Genomic DNA, 16,362 nt, shown 5'->3' on the forward strand with positions numbered 1-16,362 from the left:
CCCCCTGCTGCATCTCCCTTACCTTCTAGGAGGGCCAGGCAGTGTCTCTTTATCAATCTGTGGTTAGCTGCTACATCAAACAGCTGGCAGCAGTAACTGCAGTAACCATCACCCTAGAGCCAGTGTGAGCACTTCGCCAGCCACACTCCTTTGGGAATTGCCCACAAACAAACTGCATTTAAAAACTGCTAAAATGAAGTTAAAATGCCTCCATCTCTCTGCCAGCCCCCCTGTGAGGAGTGATGCTCACTGGGCATCTGCACCCAGCCTGTGACTCGCAGAGCCCTCGCCAGTCAGGATGAGCATCACGGTGTGTGCTTTCCTCTCCAGCTTTAACCACACAAGTGTGGCTGTGTTGGACTCTTTGCAAGATCACAGCCAAAAAGCCTCTGCTGGACATGGGTAGGAGGACTTCCCCCCTTCCTGGACTGCCCCAGACACCGCCAGCGAGTGCATTTCCCCAAAAGAGAGCAGTATGGTTCAGCTGGCAGCAGAAGTTCGACTGTACAAATGTAATGTAAGCACAGTAAATGTAGTCCATGTCACACTGTTTGGGGGCTCCCAAGGGAATGAAGGGGCTGGAGAGCCCTTCACGGGTCATTTGGTCTCGCAGCCTTGCAGCTATATCCTCCAGCAGGACACATGTGCCCTAGGGACTGGGCAGTGACTCATCACACACCTCCAGTGCCATCCACAGCCATAGGGCAGTCACAGCCTTGGGTAAAGGCAGTGGTGCTGATTAGTCCCATCAAAGCCTGTAGGGGCACTTTCACCATCACCAGCCAGGCAAAAGATGGTACTTTCACCCCTCGCACCTGATGGGTATGAGGGCTTTCTACAGCACCTCTCCCTCGTACCACTCACCCACAAAGAGCTTAGCCTGCAAAGCTGCAGGCAGGAGAGATGGCCCAGGAAGCCCAAGTCCCAACACATCATTTTGAAGTAAATTCTTAAAAATAGGTTGATAAGCTCTGCTCTCCACAGGATCTCCTCTTTTCCTTGCCCACATACAAACCAGCCTGTGACGACTCTGACTTGTGGGTGCATAAAGAGGAAGGGCACTTTGCCTCCTCCTGCTAGGGCCACAGGTCCTACGTGCAGCGAAGGGGAACCTCAGCCCGGCTGCTGAGCTTCCTGTACCCTCTTGACAACTCCCTGCAAGCCCCATTTGCTGTGCCAGAGTGGGTGGTGGGCACAACCCAACCTCAAGAGAGAAGATCCACTGGCATCACTCGTACCCCAGTGACCACAGTCTGAGGAGAACTGTGCCTCAGAGGACTCGATCTCAGACCTCAAGGGAAGCCACATCGCAGAGATGTGGCAGGGTTTGTAGCTGTGCCCTAGCCATTCGTGCTGTGCCTACTGGCAGTGGTCCCTGGAGAAGGATGCTTCCCAATTTTAGTCTCCTTTCCAACTTCCTCCTCGCTTATCCGCACTCCTTCATCTCAGATTTAGGGTAGTTTATTTAAAGATATATCTTTTTTAAACCTCCCCCTTCTTAAAATCATCTCTGCTTTGATAATTTTTTTCAACTGTTTGGTTTTTTATTTTTGCTTTTTTTTTTTTTAAGTGACAACTTTCTGTGTGCTGGGCAAGCAGCCCCGGCCGAGGCATCTCCCCGCGCTCGGCCGCAGCACCGGCGCCCCGGGCCCCCAGCTCCCCGCTTCGCCTCCAGGCAGGAGCAGCTCCATCCCTCAGCCAAGCACGCCCTTGGCTGCGGACCCCGGCGCCGGACGCCTTCCGCGACCCCTTGGGCAGAAGGGCAACCTCCCGGGCACCTGAGGCGGGCACGGCGAGCGCGGCCCCGGCCCCGCTGCCCCGGCCGGGCACCGCGGGTCCCGGGGCAGGGGGCGGGCGGGAGGAGGTGGCCAGCCCGGTCCCGCCCCGCGGCTCCGCGCCGGGAAGGCGGCGGGAGGCAGCGGGTCGGGCCGGGAGTCAGCGGGACCGGAGACCTGGACCGGGACCGAGCTCTGCTCGGTGGCGGCACGGCCCGACGGGCCGGGGGTAAGTCCTGGCTGCTGCCTCCCGCTCCCCTCCCGCCCGGCGCCGGCAGTCCCTTTTCCCGCAGCTCCCCTCCTCCCTCCCTGCCCGGTTTTCCCCAGCCCCCGGCCCCCGAGGCATTGCCGGGGCACACGGCAGCCGGGCCCGGGGCACCACGGGGAGGGGCGCAGCTCCCGCTGCCCCTCGGGTGCGGGGGCCGCGGAACAGCGGGAGCAGAGTAGCACCCGCGGCTGGAGACGAACCCAAAGCCACCGCCACACCTGGACCCCCCGCTCGGACCTCGAGCCCTTTCCCACACCCGGACCTGCCGTGCGGGCCGGGACAGGCACCCGGACTCCTCTGAAGCGGAGATACACGGGAGGAGCGTCCCTTTCCCCCCCTTTCCCCCCCTTTCCCCTCCCTCTGCTCTTCCCCACGGCTGAGACCCTTGTCCTCATGGCAGGTTGTCACCCCCTTACCCGGGGTGGTGGGTGTCCTGCCACCGCTCTGTGAGGGTATCCAGGTACACTGGTACGTGCCTGGATTGGCAGCACCCTGGCCAGGTGCCAGGTGTGGAGTGAGCAGGACTGGGGGGGGGGGGGGGCGGGATTGACATAGTCCAGGGATGAGGGACCTGGCAGGGCTGGGAGGGATCTCAGTAGGGAAGACTGACTTTGGAGTGAGAGTCAAAAATAGTGCTTGTGAATATAAGAAACAGAAGACAAGACAGGAAACCCACAGCCAAACTGTGTGTTGGGATGCCTTACGCCTTCTGGTTATGTATATTATTGGTGATGTTTTGTTTATTCCCTGTTCTGGCCATGCTTATCACCTAGGCAGCTGCTTTTTCCTGCACTACAATACCAGCCTTTCCTGGCTCCAGACAATACAGAATTCCCAGAGTGGGAACTGTGTCTGTGCAAGGGACACAGTAAAATGAATCCTGTCTTTGGGTGGCTGCAGCTCAACTGTTTTATAAACAGTCCTGGACCCAGCAGCAGCACTCATGCTACAAGAGATCTTCGTGATCCAGTGGAAAGCTTAACTTCTTTGTCAGGGTCAGGCAGAAGAAAGATAGAGACAAGCACAAGCCATAAGAGATTGTTTCACCCCTGTTCTGAGGGATCTGTGTTTACAAGACATGGGGAAGGTCAGTTTCCATCTCATTCAACCCTTGTCCTCTCCCAGCTACAAATCATCAGGGGAAAGTAGCAACACTTTTAAGGCTGAGTTTATGCCAAGGGGTTGGAGCAATTTATACCCATTGCACAGCTGTGCATCACAGATGCTGCTATTCAAGGGGTGAGGTGAAACAGAGTAATATTTACACCACTGCTATTGCAATGTTTTGTCCTTGCTTTTCATACCTGTCATACTGATGATGAGTTCAGCAACAGGAGCAGTAGCAAAGGAAAAAAAAGATACAAGCCATTAAATGTCATGGAACAACCTCGGTACAGCATCTTTCATATTTCTGGAAAAAAGATCTTCCTCTTAAATCAAGGAAGGGTAGGTTACTGAGAACAGACTTAAATCTATTGTAAGAAAAAGAAATGCAGAGCACCCTGCAAGCATCCTCCCATTATTTCATCCCAAACATCAAGCTGGTTTGTTTTTCAGCACAGGAAGCATATCTTCTGGCCAGGCATGGAAAACACAGAGCACCGTATGGATGGAATGGAAACAGCACCAGCAGTCAACCCTTTACAAAGCAGGCAGGGGTTGGGACATGCTACAGGAAAAGAGGAATTCTGGAGGTGGAGCTTGCTGCCAGTCTGCCAAGCACTTGAGTGTGTGAACTTATTGAAGGCATTTTTTGATGAGAGAAAGAAGAGGATGCTTCCCAGAAGAAAATATATAAGTTCCAAATTTTGGCCAAGCCCTAGTATGTTTGGGTAGCTGTGATGGGTCTTGCTCATCATTTCAAATTGTTGTCTTTCAGGCTGCACTCTTGCTCAGCTGACTTACACTGTGGTGTTTCTCAAAACCATTGCCCACTTTCCATACAGCTGCATTGGTTGGTAAGATCCATCTTTCACATGCACACAGGAGGTGAAATCTTGCATTCTTCTCTTGGCTTAGATTCAGTGAAGAACAGAACAGGCCAAGGAAGTCTTTAAGCAAAGCTCTGCCTGTATATGAGCAGAAAAAATACCTTTCTGATTGGCTTGGAGAAGAATTCATACAGAAAGTATAAAAATCGTACCAGTACCCACAGGGAGTTCTGTTTTCCACAGTCATTGCAGAGCTCTGATTTTCAATCCTTTCTTTCTCTTTGCAGTGGCTGCCCCATGGCCCTCTTCACCAGAGCCGGCAGCCATCCTAACGCAACAGACCCCATTCCCTGTGAGGCAAACAGCACCACAGAGCCTGAGCTGCCCCATTCACATGCCTACTATGCCCTCTGCTACTGCATCTTGATTCTGGCCATCATCTTTGGGAACGTGCTGGTCTGCCTGGCTGTGCTGAGGGAACGCACCTTGCAAACCACAACCAACTACCTTGTGGTGAGCCTGGCAGTGGCAGATTTGCTGGTGGCTACTTTGGTGATGCCATGGATGGTGTACTTGGAGGTAAGTACCTCTCAGGAATGATCAGCAGAATTTAACCACACCACTGCATGCGTGGTCATGTTCCTAATGAAGGCTGTAGCAGCATTTAGACTGATCTGTGGGGAGCAGCCCTGGAGCTGTCCTGCAGGCTGTGTACTGCTTGGGTGTGCTGCTTGGAGTTATTAAAAAAAAGGTATAAGAGTGTGTGTGTGTGTGTGTGTGTGTGTGTGTGTGTGTGTGTGTGAAGCCATCCCAGAAAGATAGAGTTAGACTCTTCAGTTTGATTGCAACTAAAAAATATTATTAAAAGTCAAGTTTTATGTGAGACTGGAATAGTCTATCAGCTCAAGTGCATTCCAATCCTTAATGAAATCACATTATGCTTTGCTTTAGAAAATACTTGGCATTCACTCTTGCTCTGGACAGGGTGGGACTGAGGCACATCTGTGGAGCAGCCTCTGCCCCATACAAAGCCTTGGCCATGATTTGTGAGCACAACAGTAGGTCCATTTCCTAGTTGTGTTTGTAGACCTATTCAAGACTAATTTCCGTCTGAGGAGCTTGGATAATCAAAGCAGCTGATGCAAGAGTCATCCAGACAACAAAGAAAAGAACTCATACGCATCCCAAACCAAACTACCAATCCTAGCATTGCACAGGACTTCCTATAAAACTGGGCTGTAGGACTCCAGAAAGACTAAGATTTAAAAACCAGTCCAAAAAGCTCCTAAGTTTTTCAATATTTGCTGCTGTTTATGGATCAGCAATGCCATCAATGAAGCAGAAATGGCATCATGCTTCAATACACCATGAGCCTGGAAATTGCCAAAAAATCATTCAGTCCCTAAAACTGTGTAGAATACCTATTCATCTACTGAAGGTTTGCCAAACCAGACTTCAGAACTGGCCCTTATTTATGGAAAAGTTTAAGGTGGATAAATGCCTCAGATTTAAATGCTGCTTGTGAAGTTTGTGCTTTACACTCCATTTTTAGAGTCATCAGTGGCCATGAAATGTGTTATTTTATCAATCATGCAAACCAGAACTGTCTCTTTCTGAGAAATCTTTTGGGAAGGCTGTGACAGAGCAGCAACAGGAACATTTTATAGCCTCAAAATCCTCATCTCAAGGAGGTTTCTGGCTCAGAAGTGCTGTTTAACAGTGTCTAGCAATCTTCTGGGGGCCAACATGTAGGTCTGGCACACCAGTATTGCTGCCCTCTTCTTTACTGATCCCTGATGCTGTGGCTGCTGAAGCTCACCAAGGGTTCCAGCACAGTGGCATCAGGGTATCCTCTCCACTGGAGTTTGAGGGCATTAAACACCATCATGCCACGTAGTCATTGCATAGATGGAGGAGGACATGCAGCAGCATGGCTGGGAGCACCCTCCTCAGGCTTCTCACAACATCCAATTCTACCTCCAAAGGGGAAGAAAGCTTCAGGAGAAGGTTGTCACTGAGGTCTAGTCTGCTGAGACTGTGTGGGAGTCACACTGTCCCTCATCTTATCTCTCACACAGGAGCAGTGAGACCTAAGCTGCTCTGTGAGCTCCAGGAGCTCTGCTGGACTGGTGTCAGAGGGAGGACAGAGCTGAGTTACTGCAGCTCAGCAGTGCTGACCACATGAGTGCTCTCTGTACTGCCACTGTGCAAACCCATGAGCAGCCATCTCACAGCTGCAGGAGCCGGCAGCAGCCCCAGGCATCAGCTCTCAAGAACAAAACCCTTCAGGGAGCCTGCTTAGATGCACCACTACTTTCATGCCTGCCATCTCCTGATGCAACTTGGCTTCCTACTTTCCCATCCATGTGCTCCTCAATGCAGCATCACCATTCGTATCTGAATTGTGGAGATTCTGTTGTTTATTTTAAGAATTCAGGAGACTGGTGGATAAGCATAAGTTTAAAAAAATAATCATTGGGCATTCATTAACTGGAAAGCTTCTTATAGAGTTTGGAAGTTAAAATAATAACACCACAATTTTGTAGATAAAGCAGACTGGTCATCAAGGAAGATTAGGTGAAAACCTGACCTGAATAGTCTATAGGGATCTTGAGCACTGTGTTTGATAGAGCCAGATTTCACCCTGGACACTTCTGCTGCATAATCACTGAGTGGTAATGAGAGATTGTATCAGCTCATCTCTCTGTAGTTTGCTCTCATCAGCTGTAAGAGATTAATATTTGACCATCCACCTCACCAGGTGATATGAGGATTCATTCAGTTAATACCTGGGATACCCTTTGAGATTCCTGGACAAAAAGCACCAGAGGGATAAAGAAGAAGTACCCTGCCAGCACATGAAAACCAGGAATGCAGACTAGCAGGTTCTAGCTGTTGTAGCAAAGATGATTAGAAGAGAGCAATAAAAGGAAGATCAGAAATAGAATTTTTAAAATGTTGAACAAGGCATATAATAAAAAGGCTTTTCTTCACTGGTAAATTCTGGAATAAATTCCAGGTTCATATACCCCACAGGTAAATATTAACTATTTCACCAACTCCAGCAGAGCTACTCCCCATTTCAGAAGTGGCAGGTGGAAGTGAGAATAGGTTTTAAGCCCAAACATTTTGATCTGTCAAGCATCCTCTTACACAAGCTGCAGTCTAGTATGCAGGTGGTGTGATGTGATAGCATCATCCTGAGAGGCCTCACTTCTGAGCCATCCCCACCAGCACCTTCTTCAGTTTTAATGGTTCACATTCTTGACCTCAGCATTTTAACATGCTCAGGGCCTTGGAAACTCCCTCAGTTAAGTGCTTGTTCATCTGCTGGGTTAGCAGCAGCTGGCTTTCATGTGAACACCTGCCACTGGCTTGGTGAAATTTTCTTCAGACTCCACAGCTCATAAAGAAACTGCATTACTTTTTACCTCAAACTGCAGAAATATCCCTTACTGGGTCCCACTGCAAAGGCTTCCAGCAATTTTTTAATATATTTTGAGGTGGTCAAGCAGATCTCAAAATCTGAAACTAAAGTAAAACCAGTGTAGTGTTTCTTAGGAAGCTGAACCTACCTGTTAAGGTCCCTAATCTCAGATGGACAGCCTTCAGACTGCATGTCTTGTAGCTCATCTGTGTAGAAAAGCTCAATACTTTTGGTTTGACTTTTTCCCCTTTACTTACTTTTTTATAAGAAAACAAAGGAGCACCTCCATTATCAAGAGAACTGGAGAAGAAAGCACAGTTCCCTTCTGCATTCTGCAAGCCAATTCCCATTTCCCTGCCCTGTATTCATTCAGGATCAGAGGGTCTAATAGAAGACTGACTCATTCAATACCTGATTTCTGAAATGTAGCAGCTGGGTCCAGCAGAGAACACCCAAAAGACACAGCTCACCGCAGCAAGTTTCTGTGCCCATGTGTGGGAATGCTGCCACTATCAAATCATTTACATTTCTCGGGATTATTTCTTAAACAATTCTCACAGACTGAATTTTTGTACAAGTGCTTTTCTCTGCAGGGGGCTGCATCCTTCCTAGGCACCAACACTTGCAGTGCTGACCCACTGCCTGAGAAGCCAAACTTACTTGTGGTACCTTCTCCAGTATGGTCTGGGATACTTATTTTTTGAATGGGTTTTGAAGAGCTCCTAGGATGGATCCTACACAGACTTACCAAGCAACTTGCTCCACTGTACCACTGTCCCAGTCAGAAAAGTAACCTTCATAACCAGTTTGCACCTTTCTTCCAGCTCATTCCTGTTGCCTCTTGTCCTCCCACCGCACTATTGCTGTCACTGCTGTGAAAAACCCAGCTCCATCTTCTTCAACCTTTTCAATAGCGTCGCCCTAGGCACCAGAGGGCTGTTAGTCTCCCACCCCTCAAAGCCATCTCTTTTCCAGACTGAAAAAGTCCTGCTCCCTTAGCTGATCCTCACAGCTGCCCTGGCCCCTGTGGATTGTTTTGGTGGCTCTCCACTGGACTCACTCCTGTTAATCAATGTTTTTCTTCTACTCATGCCTCAAAACCAGGTGCAATATTCCAGATGTTGTCTAAATGTGAGGAGAGACCAGAAACTAGTGGCAGTTTCTGATTGCTTCCCAGGACGCAGATGAAACAGCAGGATCTACAGGGCTGAAGGCTAAAATCCAGGCTCTCTCCCAAACATGGACTTTCCCCCTTTTTTCTCTCCTACTCCCCCATTCGGCACAGGACTGGGTTTGTTTGCAGCTGAACAAGGAGGCAGCCTGCCCTCCATCTCCTACAAGGAGTGGGCACTGAGGCAGACCACCTCCCTCAGAATCAGGCTGTCATCCCAATCCCAAGGACAACAGGGCCACACAGTGCTTGGAACATGCTTGTCAATCAAAAAGGCTGTTGTCAAGAACTCAGTGCCTGCTCCAAAACCCACTTCTCTCCATTGCTAAGACTGAGCTTAGGCTGCGGCTGAGCTTTCACAACCACACACTTCAGATTAAAAATTCAAAACAACCAGAACAGCTTGGTAGCAACTCAAACCCCTTTATCTGAGTAGCTTGTGAGTTCTCACTCAGATCTAATAATCAAAATCTGTAACTGAGATAAGAATTCAAATAAGGTTTTTGAGAAGCCTCAGTCTCAGATCTCAGTTTCATACATAAATGCAAAAAATTTGCAGCACTTTTCCAGCTCGCTGCCTGAAAGAGCACTCTGGCAGCTAAGCTGAGAAAGACTTTCAGCCCTTAGATTTTCTCAGATAATCATTAATCAAAGGATAAATACAGTGATAGCAAATTTAAATCAGTTTTTCATGCTAGGCCTTGAGAGAAGGGATAGCTGCTGTTTCTTCTACCTGCCTCCCTCTGTAAGAGCACACAAAGGATTGAAATTAAAGTGAGGCTCCTTCTCCACGACCTACTGCTGTGTTATCTTGCACACAACACTGGTGCCTCAGTTTCCCTCTGCCCATCACTGTGGAGCTCCTCCAAGCTGCTGAGATACTTGGAGGAGAGCAGCTTCTCACACATAACTTGTCAGGACCTGGTGCAGAGCAAGGCTGACAGTTTTGTGTCACTGGTGCAGGTGACCGGAGGGGTCTGGACGTTCAGCCGTATCTGTTGCGATATCTTCGTCACCATGGATGTAATGATGTGCACAGCCAGCATTCTGAACCTCTGTGCCATCAGCATTGACAGGTAAGACACAGCAGCATCCAGGGGGACAGCCTGGATATGGGGGTCAGCCCTGTGCCCCAGTGGGGCAGGGACAAAGAAGTGGGGTGAGCACAGACAGCATGAGTGTCCTCAGGACAACAAACCCCTGAAGGTCTGTCCCTGCCACTACTGCTGTTGATGTGGCTCTGCAAGAAGAGGCCTGCACTGGAGGGCAAGGAGACACAAGCAATAAAACATCCCCAGCAGATAGTCAACCATATCCTCAGGCTTCTTAAAGGCATGAGCCACAATTGGTCATCCAGCTCCCAGTGAGTGTCAAATAGGGTTTCTCCTTCTGGAGATCTCACTCATGAAGCTTTAATAAACAAAATCCTGCCATATTCACAGACAGAGATGAAGATTATTGCTGTGTAATCTTGAGCTTTGCTCTGGTTTTCTGCATTTTAAAACTGAGCCTATTTTAAGCAATGCTGAGGGCTGGGAGCCAAAACCTTGTCACATGTGATCCTACTGGGACCAAGGAATGAGAGAAGGGAAAAATACTGCATGCTGTACCTTTGTAATGTGTAGTTCAAGGATAATAATGCAAGGCAGCTCTCAGTGCTGCTTTGGTCTGGTGTTCCTCCATCGGAATCTGTATCCCCATTTCAGATTGGCTGTCTGCAAGACACAGCCCCCAGGCTCTCCTAAAGATGAGACTCCTGTACCTTCCAAATCCTTGCCCTGCTGGGGCAGCATCTCCTGGAGCAGCCCAGCAACTGAAGGTCCTTGACAACCTGCCCCCAGGCAACCTTCCGCCTGTCAGGCTAACACCAGACCAGGCAGCTGAGACAGAGTTTACTAGTTTGTGGTTACTCCAGAGTGCTCTTTCACAGCATATAACTCTAGGGCCTTGAGGGTTAGGGATTTCCTGGGGTGTCTTGATCCATCTGGTAGCCCAAACCTTGTAGCTTTGCATGCTGTGAGTTCTGCTGAGTGTTTCTCTGCACTGCTGCCAACTAACTCTGATTTCCTCTGTTCCTCCCCCCAATGCCCCACTTACCATTTCTACAAATTGCTGATCCCATCATCTGATTTTCTCTACTTTCCTCTTCTATTTCTTCACCACATTCACCATCATGTTCCCTGTGCTGCTTTCACTTCTCCCTTTAAAAACCTGTTCCTTTCCCTCCCTCCTTCCTCCATCTCCTCTTCCCGGAGCTGGTTTGGTCTGCAGATACACCGCAGTGGTGAAACCAGTTCAGTACCAGTACAGCACTGGGCAGAGCTCCTGCAGGAGAGTCTCTCTCATGATTGTGATAGTTTGGATGCTGGCATTTGCAGTGTCATGCCCTCTCCTCTTTGGCTTCAATACTACAGGTAGGTGATACCCTGAACAACAGCACGCAGGAGGGGTTGGCAGTGGAGCTGCCCTGTGTATGGCCAGGTCACTTAACATGGGTCTGCAGATTTGCCAAGTTACAGGAAATTTTAAGGAACTGAAAACCACACTATGAAGGAAGAGAACAATCCGCATGTACTCAAGTCTATAAACTTGCCATTTGTTCACGTAGACAGTGACTGTCACTCTAAAGGGCAAACCTGCCTGCTCTACTCCCAAATCAATGCCCATCAAGGTGTCCAGGTCTTCAGATTCCCATCAAACAATCACTTTGAACACACAGAGCAAAACGTGCAGCACATACAGTGTGCACACACACACACACTTAATGGCATCTTGCCGATATCCACAGGTTCAGAAGCACAGTTTTGACTCTGAAACTGTGCTTCTGAACCTGTGGATATCTTAGAAATGTGTACAGAACACATTTCTAAACAGCAAGGATTGCATATTAGCACTGCTTGTTAGAGACCTCCTTCCTATCCCGCTGGCTGCCTGCTTCCTTAACTAGTCCTTTGAGGAGGGCAAACAACTTAGCCTCCACCTTGGAAGCAGGTTGGTCTTTTTCCTTTCCCTTAGCTAGGGCAGCACAGTCTCCCTGGAGGCAGAGGAGCAGGGGAGCCTTCCTTCCCACTGAGTCACAGGCAGAAGCTTCTGCCCCCATCCATCCTCTCTGCAGTGCTTGAGGCAGGAAAGGGATGGGAGTGGGAAATTCTGCTGCCCCCCTCTGCCTGGTTCAGACAGATAGGAGTGAATGCACACTGCATCTAGACAGCTCAGAAGCTGTCAAAGGAATAGGAGAAAGGGTGGGAATAGACATGAGAGAACAGCTGTTGGACAGAAAAGCAGGCAAATGCATGCTTGCTAATGGTTGTTAGCCCTGTGTTGGGTTCATTTTAAGCATCACTTAGGTAATTGGGTAAGCCAGAGCATACTCTGCACTCCTTAGACTGCCTTTGCCCCCAGCCACCTTCTGTCTCGCTTTGCCAACACACCAGAGCCTCCTCGTACTAAACTGAAATCAGCTCAGCCACTCCTCTCTCTCTCTTCTCCTCCCCAGGGGATCCCAGTGTCTGTTCCATATCCAACCCTAGTTTCGTCATCTACTCCTCTTTGGTGTCCTTCTACCTCCCCTTCATGGTGACCCTGCTGCTCTATGTCCGGATTTACCTCGTGCTCAGACAGAGGCAAAAGAAGCGAACCCTCACCCGGCAGGGCAGCCAGAGTGCCAGCACCAAACCGTGTTATGCACACCAAGTAAGAGCCACATGAACCCACTAGGAGCTGTCAAAAAGGAGAGGAATGCATCATCTCTTCATCTCAAAGGATTAAAACACAGAACAGAAAGCATAAGGAGGAACATAACATGTTTTCATCCCATCCCTTGCTCATACACCATGATATTTGAGGCACAGACGCCCCAGTTAAATCCTTTTCAGACCCTTAAAAAGAGGATATTCCCTGTGTATCTCTGCCCTCTAGAAGTGGCTAGTAGAAAAGAGCACAGCCTACTTCAGTATTTCTTCAGAGCAGGGTTTTCTCAGCCATGCATAAGTCTTCATTTTTTGCATAATTTCTTCATTTATTGATTTTAATGTCTTCATTTATTGATTTTTGCTCTATGAAGCTTCACTCTCAGGGCTTCACAGGCTTTAACATCTGTTATTAAAATAAAAAACCCTCTTCATCTGACAGACTTAAGAGGTCAAAATACTCATGGTGCATGCAACATTTGTTCCACTGACCTTTCTAGATGAAATATCTGCAACCATGGGAACCAACACAACAGTTTGAAAGGAATTACCTGATCATGCATATCCACTCCTTTACCCATTTTTGCACAGTAAAGCTACATTAAAAGGGTGGGGATGCTAAGGGGAGCAGGGCCAATACAAAAATACAGATGGAAGGTTAGCAGAGCAGGTATTTCTGCTCTTACTGTTCTCATGCTTCTCCTTGGTGGGATGGAGGCAAACTGTTGCCAGCTGCTGGTTAACCCCCAGGTCAGTGCAGAGGACATGGTGCAATATAAGAGGCAAGTGAGGCTAAGGATAACTCCTACAACTTCCCTCATCATCCTCTGGCCCAATGAGCAGTTTGGATGGTTTCCAGATCCTGTGTGACATCATCTTTTGCAGGAACACATGGAGAGGAAAGCTTTGCCAAACAGATGCCAAGGCACCTTTTCCCCCTGTCTCTCGCTCAAATGCACAGGCCAGGAGATGTCTACAAAAAGGAGGTTGCTCACTGTCTTCAGCCTGCAGCGGTACCGAAGCTTCTGCCATGAGGCATCCCTCACCAAGGCACCAGGGACTACCCAAACCAGCAGGTGGGAAGAGAGGAGGAGGAGCATGAAGGCAGCAGTGGAGGTACGGAGGCTCAGCAATGGTGGTACACTCAGCAGCTTGAGGCTGTCCCAGCAGCAGCCCCGACTGATCCAGCTGCGGGAGAGGAAGGCTACGCAGATGCTGGCAATTGTCCTGGGTGAGTGAGAGACATTCTGCCTGTGGGGTGCAAGGGGTGATGGTTTGGGACTTCCAGGAGCCTCCTAATACAGAACCTCCTAATACAATATTGAGATTTAATAAAAAAATGCAAGCTGGGCCTTGGCTTCAGCTGTTACTGCTTCACAAACTCAGGATAGACAGTAGTGGAACATTTAGGGATCTAGAATAATGCTCCCAAATGTTGAGAGCCATGTATGTTAGTGTTTTATTTACTATGTTTTGTTACCCTTGTGTTTAAAATCAGTGGCCAACAAGCCCTGCTAGAGGGAGCAACAGCCAATACCTTTGCTTTTCCTTTTCCTTTGTTTTACTATTGCAAGGCTGGAACAATCCTAAGTTTCCATACATGCAGAAGCTCTTAAATCTGATTACAGAAAGAGAAACTGAGGCAAGGAGCCACAGAGGAGCTTGTTCATACATCTGGGTAGAGAAGCTGGGACACTGCTGTCCCTGTCACCTGCTGTGGTCACCAGATGCACTGTTCCCCCCCATTAACTCAGTAGTAGCAGGAAAATAAAGCAGCCCTCATCCTAACTGATTAAAGCATCGGAGGCTTTCCCTCAAAGTTGTGGCCACTTGCTTTTGTCTGTCATCAGACCACTTCTGAAGCCCCATACATTCACAAACCTGGTCCCAAGGAGCCCAAACTTTTGCCAAATCTCTCTATGTCAGGAATAAACGTGGCCTTCAGTGTTTGTGAAATACAGAAATAGTGAAGGGCTGGAGGGAGAGGTCCCCCTTGCAGGCCCCTTTCCAAATAGTTGCTGGTGTAAACTCACGGATTGTTTTCTGCCTCTCTCTAAACCCAGGGGCATTCATAGTCTGCTGGCTGCCCTTCTTCTTGATTCACATCCTCAATGCCCACTGCCCATCCTGCCACGTGCCTCCAGGGCTCTACAGTGCCAGCACCTGGCTCGGGTATGTCAACAGTGCCCTCAACCCCATCATCTACACAACTTTCAACACTGACTTCCGCAAAGCCTTCCTCAAGATCCTCTGCTGCTGACTGTGGGGCCACACCGGGCTGCACGGGTCTGCAGCAGCCCCCTGGGGGGAGAAGAAGACAGGGACAAGCCAGCGAGTCCCTCAGTGCTGGACACAGCCCTGGGTGTGCAGCACATCAGCCAGCACAGTGCATCGCTGCTGGGCGCTGACAGGCTTGCGGGGCACACGCGACCCAAACGCAGATGGCATCCCTCATCTCTGCTGCCTACGTGCTGGAAGTGCATTTGCCCTCCCACAGCTGGAACCTCAGCCTGCAGAAGGCACCCAGCTCATGCACAGCAGTCCTAATAAGAGGACAGAATTCGAATTCTTTGATAAGGATCCTGATCTCTTCGGTCAGGAGCCAAGAGTGAAAATTGGACAACGAAACTTAGAAAAGGAGCACTGATGGAGAAATAACAACTTTCCTGTTGTTTCCATCAAAAGGTTTGCCTGTAAAACTGGGTCAGTCTAAGTGCTTTGAGAAAATCACCCTAGCTGCAAATGAAATCTTCCCTTGTGCTGCCAGCTTGTATTTTACTGCTCCTTGCAAGGTAGAGAGGTGGCTGCTCTCCCTCACATGACAAGTGCAACACTACCCCAGGGTCCCCTCTCCTCCTGACCCAAGGACCAGTGATAGATTGGCCATTACTTAACTACCACACACCCCAATGATCTACAGGGGCCACCAAGAGAACCAGGCTCTTGATAGCTGCCATAGATTCAAACCTGTTTTTTCAGCTGGTTGCATGGACCTTGTCTCCAAACTTTTTCACAGTCTCCTTGGAACCAATCTTCACCTGTGCTCCTCTCCTGACAGGAGCACTGCTAGATTTGGGGTTTGTACCACCTGGCTGCTGCAATAACTCCAGTTACAGCCCATACCTGGGGGAGAGCTCTTTCATAACATTCCTCCCAGTAAGAAGGGACATTTGCCTTGGGATCAGCTCCAGCACTCTCCCTGACGCCCCTTGCCAATACTCTTGTCATCACATATGGTATCTGTGTATCCCAGCATCCAGGAGCTGGCCAAATACAGCCTGGCCATGGTCTCCTTTCCTAGCAGTATTCTACAAAGCCATCTCCAGTAGTTCCTGGATGAAAAAAACAGAAAGTCCTGATGTACCGTAAGCTGGTCTTGTGTCAGGGCATTCTAATGCTCTTCCCCTCATATAGAAAAACCTGGCATGGGCCAGAGAGCCTCAGCTTGGTTCTCCCATTTTGCCCCCTTGCTGTACTGGATCAGAGGCTTCAGCTCTCACTGCCAGGATTTGGTTTAGTTGTGCTGTCAGCCATGCTCGTTTGATAGCTTTGGGCATAACTCTGTGTGCTGCTCCTGCCTGTGTCCATGCCACAGCTCTTCCATCTGGGAAGGGCTTCCTTTCCTTCCTAATATGAGGTCAAGGCCATTGTTCTCTGCCTCCAGAGCACATGCCAGAGCTCTAGCTGCTGCTTTGGTTTGTCTGGGTTTTGGGAGGAGGATCTTGTGGAGAGCATGTGTCATTTGCCTGGGCAGGTGCCCTCCATACTGCATTGTAACTGCCTTAACCCAATAAAACACAAGTGTAATTGGAAGTTTTGGTATCTTTGTGATTAATGTACCTCCTTCCATAAGCCTTTTGTCATCTGTAGCCCTCTTAACACTTTCCCTGTAAAAAATTATCATCCACCCGGACACCTGCAAGAAGTCTTTATTATTACTTGCATTTTCCTTGCAACTGGGAAAGAAATCAAAGGCTTCTGTAAGCACTTCCAGCAGATGAATTCTGGAAATACAGTCAGTTAGTTTCCCAGCTACACCAGGCAGACATGCAGTAGTGTTACTCTATCTGCTCAAAGATGCTAGATAGCACAGGAGGCACT

General features: G+C 49.0%; 1 protein-coding gene across 1 annotated transcript; it reads left to right on the forward strand.

The window, feature by feature from the left end:
- The first annotated feature begins 1,874 nt into the window (after positions 1-1,874).
- On the forward strand, positions 1,875-16,067 carry DRD3 (dopamine receptor D3). Its single transcript, XM_071433332.1, has 7 exons — positions 1,875-2,004; positions 4,262-4,553; positions 9,536-9,648; positions 10,844-10,986; positions 12,069-12,265; positions 13,147-13,492; positions 14,325-16,067. The coding sequence occupies exons 2-7, from the start codon at positions 4,272-4,274 to the stop codon at positions 14,519-14,521; spliced, it is 1,278 nt and encodes a 425-aa protein (XP_071289433.1). The 5' UTR covers positions 1,875-2,004; positions 4,262-4,271; the 3' UTR covers positions 14,522-16,067.
- Positions 16,068-16,362: the final 295 nt, after the last annotated feature.

Source organism: Agelaius tricolor, unplaced genomic scaffold, assembly GCF_023055355.1.
Source record: "Agelaius tricolor isolate 1412-34295 unplaced genomic scaffold, bAgeTri1.0.p SCAF_9, whole genome shotgun sequence".
Lineage (NCBI taxonomy): Eukaryota > Metazoa > Chordata > Aves > Passeriformes > Icteridae > Agelaius > Agelaius tricolor.

Excerpts from the sequence above, each read along its gene's own strand:
- DRD3 (XM_071433332.1), top strand. The coding sequence starts at position 4,272 with ATGGCCCTCTTCACCAGAGCCGGCAGCCATCCTAACGCAACAGACCCC. Across the intron at positions 4,554-9,535 it reads CATGGATGGTGTACTTGGAG|GTGACCGGAGGGGTCTGGAC; the intron begins GTAAGTACCTCT and ends TCACTGGTGCAG. Across the intron at positions 10,987-12,068 it reads CTTTGGCTTCAATACTACAG|GGGATCCCAGTGTCTGTTCC; the intron begins GTAGGTGATACC and ends TCTCCTCCCCAG.